Source organism: Tenrec ecaudatus, chromosome 7, assembly GCF_050624435.1.
Source record: "Tenrec ecaudatus isolate mTenEca1 chromosome 7, mTenEca1.hap1, whole genome shotgun sequence".
NCBI lineage: Eukaryota > Metazoa > Chordata > Mammalia > Afrosoricida > Tenrecidae > Tenrec > Tenrec ecaudatus.
The window spans coordinates 63,538,413-63,558,329 of NC_134536.1; the positions used below are offsets into that span (position 1 = coordinate 63,538,413).

At 40.0% G+C, this 19,917-nt stretch overlaps 1 protein-coding gene across 2 annotated transcripts in view; it reads left to right on the top strand.

Moving 5' to 3' along the window:
• Positions 1 to 19,917, top strand: part of SESN1 (sestrin 1) — a 117,605-nt gene that overhangs the window by 74,648 nt on the left and 23,040 nt on the right. Inside the window, exon 1 of one of the 2 annotated variants that reach the window (XM_075554690.1) lies at positions 19,409 to 19,590. The exons of the other annotated variant lie outside the window; for it this stretch is intronic. Coding sequence (XP_075410805.1) covers positions 19,489 to 19,590 — 102 coding nt within the window. The 5' untranslated portion in view covers positions 19,409 to 19,488. Of the gene's footprint in view, positions 1 to 19,408; positions 19,591 to 19,917 lie in introns of those variants that run through there. 2 annotated transcript variants of the gene reach the window in all.

Here is a 19,917-nt window from a genome sequence, read left to right on the forward strand (position 1 = left end):
TAGGAAAGTAGCAACATTTTAAATTCAGCATTCACAGTGTCTTAAGCAATAATTCACACTCCAGAAAAAAATTTAATGAAACAAAACCATCTCTGCTACTCATAAGAATTGTTCTGAAATTGCCATAAATCAAGTGCATTTCATCTAGAGACTACCTTTTTTTTTTTTTTTGTAAAAGTACTGTGTTTTACGATTTCTATTGTTCTTAATAGCATCAGTGGATAAGGAAATGTCTTTCTGGGACACAGAGTTCTGTAATTCTTAGAATGGTGGGTCTTTGAAATTCCCAGTAGAATTTAGGAACATTCTTGCCACTTTTAGTTTTCCATTCACTGATTACATTATTGTAAATCTTCTAAAGTAAATAATTTTCTTAAGCAAAGTGGGTAAAAAAGTATCATGAAATCACCATCAGGTTCCTTGAGATCTCTGTTTCAGAGTAAACACAAAAACAAAGGTTGTTTAGGCTGTTGTGAACAATTTAGACCCTAGACTTGCACTAGACATTTTAATGATGACCTTCAGACTCAATTCTAAGATTCCTTCTCTATCCTAGCATATCCATTGTGCAATTTCAGTGCGGTCTTCTCATTTCTTTAGCAGCAGATTAATTGGAAAGTTTGGGGGATTGTTATTATTTTGTAATGCAATTAACTATGGCTTAGGAGACTTTTAAAAAGGATATCTTAACCCAACATCAAGCTTGCAATGCTCAGTCTTGGTTCTGTGTGAGGCCCTAAATTGTGGGATTTTTTTTTTTCATTAGTAGATTCTCTTTGCTTCTCTGCTATGTGCTGCCCAGTTTTCCATGTGGCATCAACTAATATTGCTTTTAAGAGATTTGTTTTCTTTTTTTAATGACCCAAGGACACTAGAAGTAGAATGGTTTAATCACTCAGTCTTACCACAGCATTTGCCTATTCTAGTGCCTTAAAGAAAGACCGTTTTACTTCTTGCTATATAGAGTCTGGAATTTTTTCATAAAAACTTTTAAGTTTCCTTCTTATAGTAGAACATCACTGGGGAGTAATCAGTCTGTGCAATACACATGCCATTACCCAAAGACTTTAAGGTTAGATTGGCTCCTTGAACAAAATTAACCCTGGCAGAGCTCTCATAACCCCCAAAATTGTCTGTGCTGGGGTGGGGTGGTTTTTTTTTAATGATGGCAGAGAGATAACCAAATGTTATAGATATATAAAAAGTGATTGTCACTTACCCACGTCCCATTCCCTAGAGATAAACAATTTAACAGTTCAATTTTCAGTTGTAATTAAATGTGTATGATCTAGTAAATGAAAAACTTGAGCTATAAAACTTGTAGAAGAAAACACAGGAGAAAAATCTTAATTACCTTGAGGTGGACAGTGGTTTCTTAGAAGATAAGAAAAGCATGAAACAAAAAGATGGATAAATTATATCTCATCAGAATTAAAATGTAATATTCTTTAAGAGATACTATCAAGAAAATGCAAAGGCAAACCACAGACTGGAAGAAAATATTAGCAGCACTTAAATCAGACAGTTTCCAGACTAAAGAACACAATTCCTTAGTAAGAAGACAACCAACCCAATTGAAAAAAGGGGGGAGGAGAATTTGAAAAGACACTTAAAAAGATAAACAAGGGTGACAAAGGGGGAACCCATCACAAGATTGGATATATAGCCCCCTCTGCGAAGGAGATGAATAAAAAATGTGGGTGAAAGGGGACAATGGACAGTATAAGGTACGAAATAATAACAGTATATAATTGATCAAGGATTCAAGAGGATGGGAAAGGCGGGGGTGGGTGTAGGCATAAAGAGGAGCTTATACCAAGGGCTCAAGTAGAAAATGTTTTAGAAATAATAATGGCAACATATGTACAAATATGTTGATACAATTGATGTCTGGAATGTTATAAGAACTGTAAGAGCCCCCAATAAATGACTTTTTTAAAAGGTAGACATATGAATGACTAAAAAACACAATAAAAGATTTTCAGTAATTTATTCCTAGTCATAAAGGAAATGCAAATTAAAATTACAACTACTCCAAGGGTTCTTAACCACCTGACTTTTTGATCCAATTCATACTTTATTGAGAGAGTGTGTTAGCATAGTGGGTTATGGGTTGGACTACTAACCATAAGGTTAGCAGTTCAAAACCACCAGCAACTCTGTGGGAGAAGGATGAGGCTTTCTACTCCTGTAAAGATTTATAATTTTGGAAACCCAAATGGGGAAGTGATACCTGCTCTACAGGGTCACTATGAGTTGGAATAGCCTTGATGTCAGTGAGTTTGTTTTTTTTATTCTATTATTTATTTATTTTTAGTTTGGTTTTTTAATGCTTCATTGTGGCGGACTGTCCCGTGCTTTGTGGTATGTTTAGCAGCATCCCTGCCGCCACCAACAATTGTGTCAACCAAAAATAAATGTATCCAGACCTTGCCAGATATCCTCTGGGAATTGGGTGGGGAGAGTTATCTCTTAGAAAAAAGATTGACTATTCCAAATGTTGATGAGGATTTGGGCCACTCAGGACTCTCTTACATTACTTTGAGGATGTAAAATAGTAAAGTCACTTGGGGAAAACAAGTCTGCCGTGACTTGAACCTCCCTGTCTTATATGATCAGCCATTCCACTCCTACATCTTTACTTAAGAGAAATGAAAGTATGTATTCATACAGAGAGAGTCAGAATCCTAGCCAGATGCTCACACAAAACTATTCCAGAATCCTTAGGGTTAGGTGAGAATTTTACTAATTAAATGAAAATCTCAAGAATCTTTTTTTTTTCTTGACTACTTTTTTTGAGGGGGGAGGTATGTTTCTGGAATTACTTTACATTTTCCTGAATTGCAGTTACTTCGTGGTGGTAGACTTTTAGTTTTTAATATGATAGTTTTTAAAAATGTATACAATTCAAGAAATGACAGTTTTCTCTCAGCACTTTGAAGACATACCACTGTCTTCTGGCTTCCATTGCTAACAACTAAGCTGTTGGTTTCATTTCTCTTTAGTAGATAACCTAAACTTTTTTATGACAGCTTTTTAAGTCTTTCTTTTTTTTTTAAGTCTTTCTTTTTCCTTGGATTTTTTTTTTAGTTTTATTGCTTATCCAGATATGTCTCTTCTTTCATTTACTCTCCATGGGATTCATTGTGCTTCCTGGGGAAAAAAGAAAATTTAATCAGTTCTTGAAAATTCTCAACATTTCTTTTTAATACTGCTTTTCTCCTTTCTATTTTATTCCCCCCCCCCCCCCCCCCCCCCGTGTCTGTTTCCAGTTTTCCATCTTTTTGCTCTTGGTAGTATTGATTCCACGTCTTATACCAAATCATAAAACGATCAATTCAGTTCATCTTTGTTCTTCACAATCACCTTCACTTGCTACTCATTTGCTTTAAACCACTGAAAAGATTAATGATCACCCACCCACTGCACTATCAGCTTAATGGTCCTGCCTTCTCTCTTCTAAATCGTCACCTTGGGACACCAGAGAAGCAAGCTGCCTTCCATATTGTACTGTTTAAGAGTAGCCTTTTAGAGATGCAGGACAAGGGTTCCTGTGATACACTGAAATGCATGGAAATCTGCTTTGGTATATAAGCTTAGTGACATTGTGTGTGTGTGTGTGTGTGTGTGTGTGTGCGTGCGCGCATGTGAAAAATTATTCAGTCATAATGATGTATTATCAAATGAATAGACAACAGATACTTTAGCCAAAATGGTTTTTAAATGTGTTTGAACACATCAAGACACGCACATTTGTGCCTGTGGGTATGCCTATGTATTCATTTGCACTTACTCAATGTGTACATAATCACTGGATTTAATTCTAAATCATTATTTGAATAGGCAAAACTATTTCACTAATAAGAAAAAGCTCTAATATATTTGATTGTTTTAAATCTAATGAGGCAATTTTAGTAGTGATAGGGTAGTGACTTAAATCTTCATTTTTGTTTTCATTTTACCATTTTACATAAAAATGTTCTATTTTCTTTAAGCTAAGCGTAATTTTTGTTTATACATTTGTTTATTTTTGATAGGTTTGAACTTTTTTCTCTTTAATGAAATGCCTATAATATAATTAAGATGTATTTTAAGTACCCATCTGTTATATCCTGATATGGATATGTTGGTTTTATGTATTCAATATTCAAGGTAGAATAGGGGTTAGGTATTAGGCTTCTAAACCAGACGACCGGCAGTTCAGACCCACCAGCCCTCCTTGGGAGACAGCTGCCACTTTTTCTGCTCCTGTAAAGATATCCTGCTTTAGAAACCCCAATGAACAGCTCTATACCTGCCCTATAGGGTTGTGTGAGTCAGAATTAGCTCAGTGGCAGTGAGTGTTTAGTTCAATATTCTTTCAACCAATCTTAATCAAGCAATTAAAGGAGCCCAAGTGGTAATGTGGGTTGGACGCTGGGCTACTTACTAGCTGCCAGGTCAGCGATTCGAATCCACCAGCCTTCTCCTCAGGAGCTGGCTAAAGCTGTCTGCCCCTTTAAAGACTTACTACCCTGGAAACTCTGGTAGCATTGCTCTGAGTTGGAATGGACTCCGTAGCCGTGGGTTTGGTTTGGGGTTTTGGTTTCTGAGCTAGATGAGGAGCTCAGGTGGCAACGTGCTTGGTTGCTAACCTAAAGGTTGGCAGTTAGAACCCCCAGCTGTCCCCGGGAGAAAGACAAGGCAGACAGTCTGCTTCCATAAAGTTAACAGCCTTGGAAAGCCTTTGGGGCAGTTCTCCTACTTACAGGGGAGTTGAGTCAGAATCTACCTGATGGCAGTGTGTGTGCTTGGTGTTATGTGCCAGATGGTGTTTCTTCTTAGTCTTTGGGGGGAATAGTGTCCCTATCTTCTTCCTTGGTCCTGCCTCTTTCTTCTCATCACTTGCTGTAGTGATTTGCCCAACTCTGTGTGTTTGTTCCTCAAGGAGTACTTGAACTCAGGAATGCCTTAGGCTAATGAAAGTAAACAGGTACAAAGGTCTGGAGGGGCAGCACTTCACACTAAGCTGAAAATATGACTTACTGTATTAGGTAAATGAATGCTAATTGATAAAGGCCTGTAAAATCAATAAGTAGGATTTGTAGTCTTAAGATTTGATTATAGAAATAAATGTTATACTTTGTGGTTTCAAATATGATAATTACAATAAATAACATAATTATAATTAGTATGAACCAGGCACAATTTTAGGAGCCCTGGTGGCATAGTGGGCTGTTAACTGCAAGGTGAGCAGTTTGAAACCACCAGCTGCTCCAAGGGAGAGATAGGACTTTCTATTCCATAAAGAATTGCAGTCTTAGAAACCCACAGGGGACAGTTCTGTCCTGTCCACGAGAGTCACTATGAGTCATCATTGGCTCTATGGCAGTGAGTTTTTAAAGCCACCATTTTACATATATTATTTTAACTCGGTTAGCCTTCACAGTAATCTACAGATAGATAACTAATATTTATTTTAGAAATGAAAAATAAGGTCACAGAGCCTGCAAGGTGCCAGAATGAAAGTTGGAGCTCAAGTTGATCTAACACCCAAGACATGCTCTTTCTACCATAATATCATGTTTTCCAGTAATATTTTAGAGTGTTATCACTGTCTTCATTACAATGATTGTGTGCCCAATAGAAAAGAGGCCAGGGCCCAGAAACACTTGTCACCACTCCTCCCTTGTCTTCCCAGTACTAGGGTCCTGCGATCTCTTCTTAGGACTGCTTGCTTACCCAAACCTCTGTGACCACCCAAGTCATCAGACCACCTTCCCTCCCCAGGACATGTAGATGGACTCTCCAGTGTACCCTGTGAGACTTCACAGATTGCTCCCTGACACCTGAAAACATTCCCAGCTTCCCCAGTTTCACTAAGAATATATTCTATTTCACCATTTCCTTCAAAAGGCTTCTGCGATTTTATCTTCTGCACAAATTTTTGTCATACTGCATGAAACCCAACTCAATGCCATCGAGTCAGCCCAGGACTTCTTTTGTGGAACAGCTGGAGGTTTTGAACTGCTGACCCTGTAGTTAGCAGCCCATCCCATAACCACGATGCCACCAGGGCTCCTAAACTACATGAGGTACATCATTTGCAGTTCACCAACCTAATATTGTTCTTCATCTTCCAAAATATCACACTGTAGGAGATACTGTTTGATTTACTGTGGGCTTGCCTGTTTTATATTCACACTTTTAAGGTACAAACTCAAGAGTCCCTTTGGGTCTATATTGAGAGTAAATTCTGTTTCACATGCCAGGAACTAAGAAGTGGAAATAGGTTTAAGAGCTCAAGGAAAATATGTGCTTAGTATAAAATCCCTCTGTTTGAAATAAATGTATTGAAACTACTTTTTTCTTAATACAACACAACTTAACTTTTATGTAACAACTGAGGATTGAGGAGAAGGATGGAAAAAGGATATCACTGATTAAAAATAAAAACCTAAAGCTAGTCTCTAGACATTTAATTTTCCCTTACCCTGCTAGAGATGTGTAGAATAAAAGAAATACTGATTGAAACACGCTTACGTATTCTGACACCACCCCAACATAGTATTAACAAACCACCTCTATTTTAAAGTGACAGATTTCATTATTTATGATACCAGCAAGTCAAGCTGCTATAAAGAATTTATTTTTTACTTTTAAGGGAAGTAAAACCAGCAAATGGTTTAAGCAGTAAAGATAAAACGAAGTAGTTCTTGAAGATTTTTTTTTCATAGAAAATAGTGGAAACTTGTTTTATAATACTTTATAAATTTGACAAGCCCAAGCAGAATGACGGAAACTGTTAACTGTTGATTCACAGTGTTTTTCTATCTTTATTGCAGGCTAACGTTCTTTGTCAGCTTGCGCCAACGGTGAGGTTTGCAATAAACATTCCAGGGAGGATATCAGTAATTCTTTGAAAATCCCTTCTTAATCTTCAAAAAAGCTTCTCTCAAAGAATGATATATACTGAACAGTAGAAATGAAGAGCAAAAGTTGCATAGAGGAGCATCGTGTAATTTGTTACGTTTGTTCACCTGCCTTGAAAAGTGTTACTGTATGTGGTTTAGCTTCACTCATATATTGTCTTTTTGGATTTAGATTATAACATTCCATTCCGGGGAATTTCTCCCCTATGCATTTCAGAAATTGAGTAAGAGGAAATGTAAGAAGATTCTTCCAGATGTTTTTACCTAATCTTCTTCCCACAAAGAAAACTTCTCAGGGAATTGTTTCTTTTTTTTTTAATATCTGATATTTTAAAAGTAATGTTAATGCATCTAATATCAGGCATAATAAAGATGAAAGCAAAGTTATCACGACATTATTAAAATTTGATATGTTTTGTTAAAGTTTAGTGAAGAGATTTTTATCTTTATAAGTTACTTTTAACCCACGACTATTTCCTGTTTAATAACTTGTTATGTTTTTCTCTGATATAACATTTTTAAAAAATGACATTATATTAAAATATGTCTGACATTATATTAAAAAAGTTGAAGGTTGGCCCTCAATGGTATCTGGAGTGGTTGAGTACTTACCTGTTTGTCTGCTTTGTGATTGGCTGGAAGCTGTTGCTAAATTTGTTTTTTGTTGTTGTTTTCAGGGAAAATTGAAAGTTGAGTGTGACCTATTTGAACTTCAGCCTGTTCCTTCCTTTTGTCTCTGCTTTGCTCTTCTCCTGATCCTCCTTTTTCTTCTTCTTCTCTTTCTGGTATCTTTTAAAATTTAGATTTAAAAAATTCTCCCATGTGGAAATTTAAGGTCTAAGATTTTAATTGCACATTTGCAAAGCACAAATCAAAAGGGTTGTGGTTCAATTTTTAAACCTGGTTAAATAATTAAGAGTTTAATCCAAAGCAAGTTCTAAATGTAGAGAACAAATACATGATTTAAAAACTTGGCTGTTAAAAACACTGAATATTTTTTTTCTGATATCAATAAAATGCTTATTCATAAAAACAGATCCAAAGTACTTTACAATGTGAAAATAGATTATCCAAAAGGCTTAATTAATGATACTGGCATATGTCACTGACAAAGAAGATTTACTTTTTTCAAATTTTTCAGAGACGGACTGGGAGATTGATACCCTTTTCATTTTATACCAGATCCAGGGCAGACTGAATGAAAGTACTATTGGAAGGTCAGTTTGGTTTCTAATTACAAAGACTTTGAAGAGCCATTGTGATTCTAAGAAGAACCTATTCTTCTTAAGAAGCCCTGGTGGTACACAATAGTGGTTACACTTTGGGCTGCTAACTACAAGATCAGCATTTCAAAACCATCAGCTGCTCCACAAAAGAAGTCCTGGGCTTTCTATTCCTGTAGAGTTCATCTCAGAAACTCACTAGAGACCCCGTCTGTTAGGGTTGCCATGAGTTGGCATCCATTAGATGGCCCAGGTTGGTTTGGGATTTTTGGTGTACACAGGAGCCCTGGTGTCCTAGTGGGCTAAGTACCGAAGTGCTAACCATCAAATAAGGTCAGCAGTTTGAACACAACAGTCACTCCATGGTGAGAAAGATGAGGCTGTCCACATCCATAGATACAAAGGGGGCAGTTCCACTGTTATAACACGTGATTACACTACACATTCCTGCAGGACAATACTTTACGATTTAGTAATTTTGGTGCTTTTTAACTTACTTTTGCCCTTACAGAATACATACAGTTATTTGAAACAATTCTTTCTGACTTTTTGTTTAAGCTTCTGGATCAGTTTAACTACAGATTATCCTGAGATGGTGAAACCATGCCCATTCAGATTTACTCTCCATGAGACTACAGATACAGTGAGTACAAGAAAGCACAAAATAGCACTGCAACTATCATCCAAAATCCCTTCATTTCTAACTGGTTTCAAACATAAAATCGCCTCATTCTTGTCACAAGTTGACTTGATAATAACTTAGCTTATTTGTTTGAACTTACTGAATACAGAAACCATTTAAAAAATAAAATTCCAGCTTTAAATATTACATATATCAGAATGCTGGCAAAATTATTTGATAAAAGCTGCTGCTGATTAAAAAAAATGAAGACGTATTTGAATGTGGCTCATGATCTGTACTTTAAAACTCGGTAGGTTTGGTGGATCGATGCTAGTCTGTGACTACATTATGTACATTATGCTCCCAGGTGCAGGACTGGTTCCAACCAAGTGCTGCAGGAACCCAGTTCAAAGTGACATTCCCATCAATGTCAAATAGAATTTTTAAAAGAAAAAAGAAACCAAATGAATATAATTGATCTGACTCATAGTGATCCTATAGAACAGAGTAGAACTGCCCCATAGCATTCCTAAGCCTTTATGGAAGCAGACCTCCATATTTTTCTCGTGCAGAGTGACTGGTGGATTCAAACTTTACAGTTAGAAGCCAAGCGCTTAACCACTGGGCCACCAGACCAACCAAATCAAACCCACTGCCATTGAGTCAATTCCAACTCATAGCAACCCTATATAGGATTTTTGAGGCTGTAGTTCTTTACAGAAACAGCCTCAGTCTTCTCCTGTGGAGTGTCTTGGTAGGTGTGAAGTGTAGACTTTGTGGTTAGCAGCTCAACATTACCTTCTTCAGCCTGCATTGTGTAAGTATAATTCTATTTGTCTTTGTCAACTATTTGCCAAAATGATGAACACAAACATTAGGGGAGGGGGTTGCTTTTTAAAATGATTTCAAGTTAATCCTTTCACTTTCAACACATGTAATATGCCTAATTTTTACTGAGCCAGTATATCATTGCCAGATTATATTTTATCTGAATAGAAAGCTAGCAGTGATGGGCCAACTTACACATCCTCTTTGTTGAGCCACAGCTGCCCAATGTGTCCGCACCCTTTCTGCAGCAGGGGGCGTGGTCCACGGAAGGGCAGTGAGGATTTTGGAAAGTTCAGTGAATCTCATTAACTCCCCAAATGCATGACCATCTCATCTCTAGTGTAGCCTTGTACTTTGTGCTAGTGAAGGATCTACCAACTTCATGTACTGTTGGGGAAAAAGAGGTCTGAAAAGGAGGGGCTGGGGGAAGGAAAGAAAGTGATTTAAAGGTTTAAAAGACCACAACTAAAGATTACTACAAAGGACCCAGTTGGGCAGATGGGTGTTGAGCTTTGTCAGTGAAGCATCCAGCACTGAATTCTGGTCACCATTTGTCAGAGGTCCTGGTGGGAGCTGTGCACATGGAAGGCAGGATAGTTGTTACAAACAAAAGGGACCATAATTTCAATAGTTCAGGGTATAGACTATGTCATTAGGATTTTGATGTCAAAACTTACATTTAAAATACAGGTATCAATAAAAATAAAATACAGGTATGATTAAGCTAGTGATTCATTAATATGTATGTAGCATTTTTGGTATTTAATATTTTTAACCAGAGGTCAATTCCATTTTATAAAGGAAATAGGTGAAAGTTCAGTTCCATCAGGTCTCTGGACTCAGAATAAATTTCATTCTGTTTTAAAAAGATGTCTATCCTACATGACTAATACATAAGGATAAATCAAAAGGCATCGCTACTAGGGTTCCAGTTCATATACGCACAAGTTCTTGCGAAATAAATGTGCTTAAACATGTCTCTGTGATTAGCGGATGGCTGCAAACAATTTCTCTGAATACATTTGTCTTCGTTTTGTTAGAGTGCCTTTAAAATAATCCAATTAAACAGATCAATTCAAGGCTAAGAATTCAACTCAGAAGTTCAGGGCAATTGTTTTTTTGAGAATTCTCAAGGGGTAACCATGATAGATTTTCTTAAAGGACACCGGATGATCATAGGAGTTTATTAGAAGAGGTTTTAAGAAAAATGTATATATGTTAAAGAAGGGAATTTAAAACGACCTTCAGGAGAAAGGCCAGGAAAGTTGCATTGAGGCATTTCTTCTCATCAAGACAAAGCACCTGCTCATTCTCTGAAGGGAACAAGGCCTGCCCCACCAGGACTTTGCTTAGAAACCTTGCCCCGTCTACCTTACACACCAGATCTGCTCCTTCAGACTTCGTTTTGCTCTCCAAACTCAAAGGGCATTTTAAAGAAACCTTATTGAGCCCTCGGGGATGCCAGAATTGCAGCCATGACATGGTGTAAATAGAAGGACTCAGAGTTCTTGGTGGAAGGGTGGTTGTTGCTTTAGGTGCATCGAGTCAGTTTCCACGCAGAGTTTTCCTTTTAGCATGGAACACTGCGCAGTCCCGTGCCAGTCTCATGATGAAGTTTTAGCCATTGCTGCAGTCGCTGTGTCCACCCATCTCATTGATGGTCGCCTCCACTATTCTGACCTCTGCTTTACCAAGCATGATGTCTATCTTCAGAGCCTGGTCTCAAAGTACATCAGATGAAGTCTTACAGTCCTTTGCTTCTAAGGAGCATATTGGCCATACTTTGAAGAAAGATGGGTTTGTTCTTCTGGCAGTCAACAGTACTTTTAATTTTTGTTCCCAACACCATAATTTAAATGCATCAGTTCCTCTCCAGTCTTCCATATTCTTTGTGCAACTTTCTCATGCATCTGAGTTGATCGAAATTACCATGGTAAGGGGCACCTTGGTCCTGAAGATGACATCTTTGCTCTCTAAACACCTTCAAGAGGTCTTTTGCAGCAGCTTTGCCCGGTGTCATATGCATTTGATTTCTTGACTGCTGCTTCCTTGAGCATTGAGTGGAAGTCCAAGTCAAATGAAACCCTTGACAACTTCATTTTTTTCACCATTCATTATGCTGTGGCCTGGCGAAGGGTTTAAGAGCTGGAAATACCATCTTCACTGTGTAGAGACTTGGAGGGAGGAACTTAACACTTTGATATTTTTGTTTAATAAAAATTCTATTATTTATTTTTGTAATATTTTTGACTTTCCCTCATATTCCTTGGATTTAAAACTAGGGGTGGCATATTGAAATCAACTCTTGCCTTATGTTTACAGACAGAAGCATCTTGAGACTCTTAAAAATATTTTCACATAAGTTTTTAAGTACCAATAAAACTGTACTCCTCAAAACATGTTTTAAAGCTTTTATAACATAGTGTGTGTGTGTGTGTGTGTGTGTGTGTGTGCATGCGCGCGTGCACACACACACACAGATTGACATAGTGGCTGCAAGAATGGGCTCAAAGGACAATTGGAAGGATGCTGGGATGATGCAGGGCTGGGTGATTTCTGCTGTCCAAAGAGCCTCTATGAGTCAGCCAACTTAGCAGCACCTAACATATACACACACACACACACACACATAGTTGGAGAAAAATATTTTATTCAAATATGCCATGCACCTAGTCTCTTCAGTTATCATTTTTAAAACTTTTTCTTAGGTTGAATCTGTGCTTGTTTCTTTTTTTAAAAACCTTCCGTTGCGCCTAAGAACATAGGGGATAAAGTTCCTACACTCAGCTCCCCACCAGATGCAATTACCTATTCCATCCACCCTTCCTACTACTACAAATTAGATTTATGCCTTCTCTTTAGTAACTCAGCAATGACATTGAACAGTAATTTGCCTCTAAAAGTTGTAATGTTTCTAAACGAATTCCTCTATTTACCTTTGATGATCACAATAGATACTTTGTTCCACCTTAGATAAGGCAGAGGGTGTTAAAAGCTAAAGTGGTTACAAAATGTTCCACGCATCTTGTTAATAGCTATACACACATGGGCAGTGTCTGACTTGTACATACCTGCCTTCTTAACAAGGGATCCAGAGCCTATGTAGCTGCATTCTTGGTGGTGCAGGAGAACAGCTCCAGAAAAATCATGAAATTTGGGAGGAGCACAGGGGAGTTCCTATGGAGAAAGAGGGAGTAGACTGAGAACAAGAGAGTTTGCTTAGTGGTGCTGAATCCAAGGACAAGCTGATGGCTCCTAAGCCTCCACAGAAGTTCATCTAAACTGTCTAAATCTTTAGGAAAATTAAATACTGAACTTGCTGTTCTTTCTTAGGTATTCATTTGAGTCGTGTTTCTTTTTCTAATGAAACCCATCTCTGTTCATTCATTCAGCATTTATTGAGGGTCTACTGCATGCTTGTCAGTAGGATATTGGAAATACAGCAGTGAGCAAAAAAACATTGTAACTTTGATTACATTAATATGAGGTGCCAGTCACTCATACAATAGTGTGAATTCCTTTGAGAAGCTTGCTCTACGACTTATTCTTTTAAAAGGAGGCAGAGTAGACTCAGGTAAGTTAGGTTGTGAAGGAGTCAGGGGGTACCAGGAAGGGTCACTGAAGTCCTACAAAAACAGGCTGAGGGGTGTGAAGGGGAGAGAGACATGGAGAAGCTCAAAGACAAGGATCGCCTGTCCCCTCTTTCCCTTTTCACACATGTCACCTGAGCATAAGGAAAGGAGACAAAACGTTCTTTTCCCTTGCCCCCAGAATCAAGAATGTGGCCGAAAACATAATGTTACCTTAAATCAAAAAGTGCATCTTCATTCAAAGAAGCAAGCCAGCAGAGTGGCTGGGGTTTGGATTCAGACAGATCTGGGTTCCGATCTCAGACTCCATTTTCCTTGCTTGGCACCACAAGTTGAAATCAACTCAAGAGAAATATGTATAACCTTAGACAAGTCACCCATTTAAAAAAATGAGTTTGTTTTGCAAATTTAAAAAATAGGAATAATTATAATTATCTCCCTTCTATGAGTAAGATAGAAGATAAATAAAATTATTTCTATTTTATAAAGTTGTAAATGACAAACTGCCTTCTCTCTGTAAAGCAGGGGCCCTGATGGAGTCATGGGGTATACGTTGAGCTGCAGACCACAAGGTCGGCAGTTCAAAACTACCAGACACTCCTTGGAAGAAAGATGAGATTTTATACTCCTTTAAAGAGTTTCAGTCTTGGAAACCCACAGGGGGAGTTCTGCCCTTTTCTACACATCTGCTCTGAGTCAGAATTGACTTGATGGCAGTGAGTTTCCCGTTTTCTGTATGTCAAGTGCATAATGTCTGGTACATAGGCGCTGATAAGTGAATAGTCTTAGTATCATTAGCATGAAAAACCTGACCACCATTGAACACGGTGATTCTTTGTTGAAAAGTGATTTTCTAATGTCAAGCCATCAGCACTTCTGGAATATAGCCTTACTTATAAATATAGGTGGTATCCTCATTTCTGAATCCTGTGCAGAGATTTAAAACAACGCATGCATTTCTGAAAGAAGAACTCCTAGAAGAGAGAGAAAGCCAAAAGTTGTCAGCATCTTGCTCCTTTATAATAATTCTAAAACTTGAAGAAGTGAAAAAAAGTAGGGCACAAATTAGGGAACAATATAAAATTAAAGTTCAGTGCTAAAAGGATCTAAATGTACCCAAAACATGATGTTGAAGTGGGGGGGGTGGGGGAGGCGGAAGTGCTTAGTAGACAAGCTACACATATAAAAACAGGAAGATATGAACTGGGCGAGAAAAATCTTGACAAAATTAGTTAACAAAAACAATCTATAAAGCAGCATTCATTCTAAATGAAACATTTTAAAGGGCATTAGGGGCGTGTTCAAAAATAATTAACTATAGAATTCTGACCCTGCTCCAGCTCTTAAAAAAGAGTCCTTTGTCTTGATGGCCAAAATCATTGTGGGATCTTGTAATCACTCAGTATTAAAGCCATTTCTTTTTATATAAGGAAAAGATCTGTAAGTGCTTTACTGTTATTCATTTGGTGAATGAGAAGATTCAAGGTTTGGTATGTGGTCAGTAAAAGTATGCTTTTTTAGCCTAATTAATAATAGTCTTTTGTCTAAATTATATTATTTTTCATGAATTGACTTTTTTTAAGTCCTAATAAGTAGAATTGCTGGATAGTTAACACACATAGCTGCCAACTAAAAGTGGGCAGTTTGAAGCTGTTCAGAGTCCCTTGGAAGAAAAGTCTGGCAGTCTACTTCTGAAAACTCAGCCGTTGGACATCTTACAGAGCAGTTCTGTTTTCAGAACAGTTCTGTTTTGACACAAATAGGATTACCATGAATCAAAGTTAAGTCAGTGGCAACTGGTTTGGTTTAATGGATTACAAGAAACTGCTTTGTCGAGACAGCACATAATTTGAGATCTCCTAAATTCCAAAAGCAAGAGCATGCTTCCCACAGAAAGCATATTTTCATGTTCATGAGACAAAATAATTCCTTTATCCTTATACTTTTCTTCATGCCCATTGTTCTTCAGTCCCATTTCTTGCCTTGCCAAGATTGTCTCAATAGCCTTCCCAACTCATTTCCTTGACTCCGATATGTTTTTCCAAGCCTTAGCTGAAAAGCAAATGTGATGTCACTCACTGTTTACAATGTTCAGCAGCTCCACAGTACCCTAAGAATGAAATTCAGGTCCCTTAAGAAGACTTGCTGTTTATCTTCACTTAAATGCCTTCCATTCGTCTCCTTGCTCTCCCCCTTTTCCCAGCTCTTCTATTGGACCACAGGCTTTCATACTTCTGGACCTTTGCTTAAAACTCCACATATGACCTTCCAACTGCCCCTGCCCCACAGCCCATTTTCTTGCCAAGTCCCTTCTGTTAATCATCTAAGCTCTATCTCAGAGATCACTTTCTTCAGGATGCCCACCCTAAAACTTCCCTCCCCCACACCTCAAGTCCAGTCACCCCTAATGCTTTATAGTTCTTCGCTTCGATCACGTCACTGGGTATCTACTATGCATTTGCATAGTTATATGAGCTTGATTAGAGAAAAGTAAGAGCACAGAGGGATGCAAAGACAACCGCCTTGACTTGACAGGCACTACATTTGTAGGGAAAGGCTCTCTTTCAGAAAAACTGTAACTTCTTAGATTAAATAGCAAGAGTCCTTCTAGAAAGACTAACAGCGAAATGACATGTTTGAGGGTTTGTACAGTAGCTTCTGGCCTACAATGGTAGCCACAGTCATTATCAGAAGCACAGTTCTTCACAGACACTTGTTTTATAGGATCTTCATCAATTCAGCAGATGTTTATTGTGTGTCTATCACATGCTCAGCACTGGGCATTCATTAGGGGAAGCCCCTTCAGGACATTGGGCCTCTTTCAACAGCGAAATCCTTGGAAAATGCCCTTTTTTTAAAATTGAAGGATTTGAAGCAAAACATTTCGAGAAGTGAAATCTGCACAATGATATATGCTGGTCAGTTGATATGGCTGTTTAAATTCTTGGTTACTATAGGTTTATAGGAGGCAACCTTGTCATGTTAGAAAATAGAGTGACTAATTCCCAGTACTGCTCCATGGGAGAGAACAGAAATCAGTACTCCTTGAAGAACTTAGGTCTCTCTTCATAGAGACCCTAAAGGAATCGGACTTTGGATGACATGAAGGTTCCCAGTGAGCCACTTGATTTGATTACAGATTAAAGCCATATTCTTTTCATGGTTCATTTATTGGTAGCATAACAATAAGAAGTGGGGAAATTTTCTGGGGGAGGGGGAATCCTAATTGGAGCTTTCTATATAATTTCAGTATGTGTTGCTTCACTACACAGTTAGTAGGCCTAAGCATTAGAGAGGATCCATGGGTGGTTCAGTGGTAGAAGGTGCACCTTCCATGTGGGAAACCTCAGTTTGTTTCCCAGCCCGTGAACCTTATGCACAGCCGCCACCCATCTGTCAGCAGCGGTTTCTGGGTTGCTATGATGCTTAACAGGTTTTGGGGGGAGCTTCTACTAAAACAAACCAGGAAGAAAATCTGCTTCATAAATCAGCCAAAGGACAGCCCTGTGGAGTACAGCCACCCGCTCTCAGCAGCATATAGGACTAGCACAGGCCCAGGCAGTGTTTCCTTTTGCTGCTCAGGGGATAGCCAGCAAGCACCAGACGTTCTTGTTTGTTTGTTTGTGTTTTAATTAGAGTGTTGTGGTTTTCTTTAAAAAAAAAATTTATTGGGGGACTCATATAACTCTTATCACAATCTATACATACATCAATGGTGTAAAGCACATTTGTACATTCACTACTTTCATCAGTCTCAAAACATTTGCTCCCCACTTAAGCCCCTGGCATCACCTCCTCATTTTCCCCTTCCCTCCCCGCTCCCCTTCCCTCATGAACCCTTGTTAATTTATAAATTATTTTGTCATATCTTATACTGTCCGATGTCTCCTCTCACCCACTTTTCTGTTGTCTGTCCCCCAGGGAGGAAGTTATATGTAGATCCTTGTAATCGGTTCACCCTTTCCGCCCCACCCTCCTTCTACCCTCCCGGTATCACCACTCTCACCACTGGTCCTGAAGGGATCATCTACCCTGGATTCTCTGTGTTTCCAGTTCCTATCTGTACCAGTGTCCATCCTCTGGTCTAGCCAGATTTGTAAGTAGAATTGGGATCATGATAGTGGTGGGAGGAAGCATTTAGGAGCTAGAGGAAAGTTGTATGCTTCATCCTTGTTACACACACCCTGACTGGCTCCTCCCCGCGACCCTGGATGTCCAGTTGCCTACAGATGGGCTTTGGGTCTCCACTCTGCACTCCCCCTCATTCACAATGAGTTTTTGTTCTGATGATGCCCGATAACTGATCCCTTCAGCACCTCGTGATCACACAGGCTGGTATGCTTCTCCCATGTGGGCTTTATTGCTTCTGAACTAGATGGCTGCTTGTTTATCCTCAAGTCTTTAAGACCCCAGATGCTATATCTTTTGATAGCTGGGCACCATCAGCTTTCTTCACCACATTTGCTTATGCACCCACTTTGTCTTCGATTTGTGGTGGGATTGTGACACAATTGTGTCCGAAGCGATTGTGCCGGGAAGGTGAGCATCAAGGAATGCCAGTTTAATAGAACAAAATATTCTTGCATTGAGGGAGTACTTGAGTGGAGGCCCAATGAAGCCCCAGACATTCTTAAATACTGACATTTTAACTTTCACTGGCTTAAGCCACTTTCAGGTAACCTAGGCACATGCTTTTCTTTGGCCTCTCATCAGAAAATGGAACATTCTCTATTTTGTAAGTAAGTGACATAATTGTAATGTCACGAACCAGGTTATGCTCTCATGGACAACCAACCTATTTTATTCCTTCCAGAAAGTAAAATCACAGATCAACTGTGCTGGTACAATCAGGCATTGTTTCCATGTACTTTCCTCATTATCTGCCTTTGTGGGTCACAGGCCTTATACAGGCACATGCAGTTATGCTTCCAAGTTATTCATTTTCAGCTAGTTTATCTTAGAGGATGTCATCTCACTTCAAATTGGGAGACTTACTGGGTTTGATTTTGCTGGTTTGTTTATGGCTTAGGGAGCACGGGATGAGTGTTTGTGTTTTGGTGGGGTTTGTGTGTGTCTGTGCTCAGTGGAAGACAGCTTGGAAACCTTGCTCTATAGCCTTTTGTGTTAACACTGACCAAAATTGCTTCTCTGACCCGTAAAAAATATTTCAGGTGCGTTCGCCACTGCAAAAGCAGCTTATGAAAACATGTAGCACATACCTTACTTATCTGAGGAGGTAAATAAAACATCACTATTAACTGCTTGTTTTAAAATATTATTTAAGTACTAAGAGTTACAGTCTTCTCTGACACATTGTTTCCATCGTTTGAGTCTTATTTCTGTCACAGTCTTATTTCTGTGTCAGTAATTGTTGATTTAAAATCCACTTATTTCCTTCCATCAGAATATTCTTTTTTTTAACTTGAGCTTGTAAGCGTTTGAATGCACAAGAGCAAAAAGCAAGAAGTAATGTACTGTTTAAAGAAAAGATTTAAAACGGAGCTAATGGGGCCATGTTAAAAGGAATTAACACTGGGCTTGAGAGCTACGGGCCCAACAGTGTCAGCTATTTGCGTTTCTTCACAACCTATATTTTCTCAATTTCCTCATCAGACATCAGAGCGAGAAAGTCTCCTTTATAACCCAGGGTGTTTATGGGACATAGGATATTTAAAACCTTTGAATATACGTGGAAAGGGAGAAACAATTCGCAGATGGGAGATCAAGGCTTACCAAAAATAAATCTTACACGAATTCAGGCCATGGTCCTGTACTTGTTTCTACGCTCTGTGGGGCCATTGGGCAGTTGTGTGGTCGTTATTGGAGAGGAAGAGGGGACTTTTCACTCCCCTGTGAAGTAGACCGAGAAACTGCTTCGTGGGGGCGGGCTTTAGTCTCCAGCTGGATTGCCGTTTGATCTGGGTAAATGGCCAGGGGAGGTGGGCCCCGGTCCTGCGCTAGGAGTGGGGGTGGGGAGGCCGAGTCGCCTCTCTGGAAGCCCGAGAGAGCTCGCGTTTGGCACCTTGCAGGCACAACGCACTTTTCCCGAGCATTAGCTCATCTGCTGGGGAGCTGGGGCCCTGGAGCTTGTTTTCTCGGGGTCACGGCAGTCGGGGCGGGGCTCCGCGGCGCGGTGGGCTTTCATTGGCTTGCGGGGCGGCGGAGTGACGGGCTCGGGGGCGGGGCCGCGCGACTTGTTTGTTCGCGCCGCCCCGCCCCCAGCCTGCCGGGCTGACCGAGGGAGGCTGCAGACCCGAGCGCCGCCGCCCGCCAGAGCTCGCTCCCCGTCGGCGTCCGCAGCGGTCCCGTCCGACATGCGCCTGGCCACGACTGCGAACGCGGCGTACGCGGCTTCGCTGGGCGTCTCGGAGTTGCTGGGCTGCAAGCAGTGCGGCGGGAGCCCCGGCCAGGACGAGGTACCCGTGGCGAGGGGGTGGCTCGGGCCGGGCGCTTCGCACGGAGGTCGCGCCGCCGCCTCCGAACCCCCGGCTGACGGCGTCGGGGACCGTGCGGGGCGGAGGGCGCCCTGCCGGCCAGCCAGTGCGGGCCCGGGGCGGGTGGGAGACGGCTCGGCCGCGCTGGGAAATGCTCGCTCCTGCGCCGTGTAAATGGAGCCTCCGGAACGTCAATAACGTTGTCTTTCCGACAAGTCCCCGCAAGTCCGAAATTGAACAAAGCTCCAGCCTGAAGGTGAACAGCCTGTGGATATTTTCCCCTCGGCGTCTTGTCCAAACAGATTACTC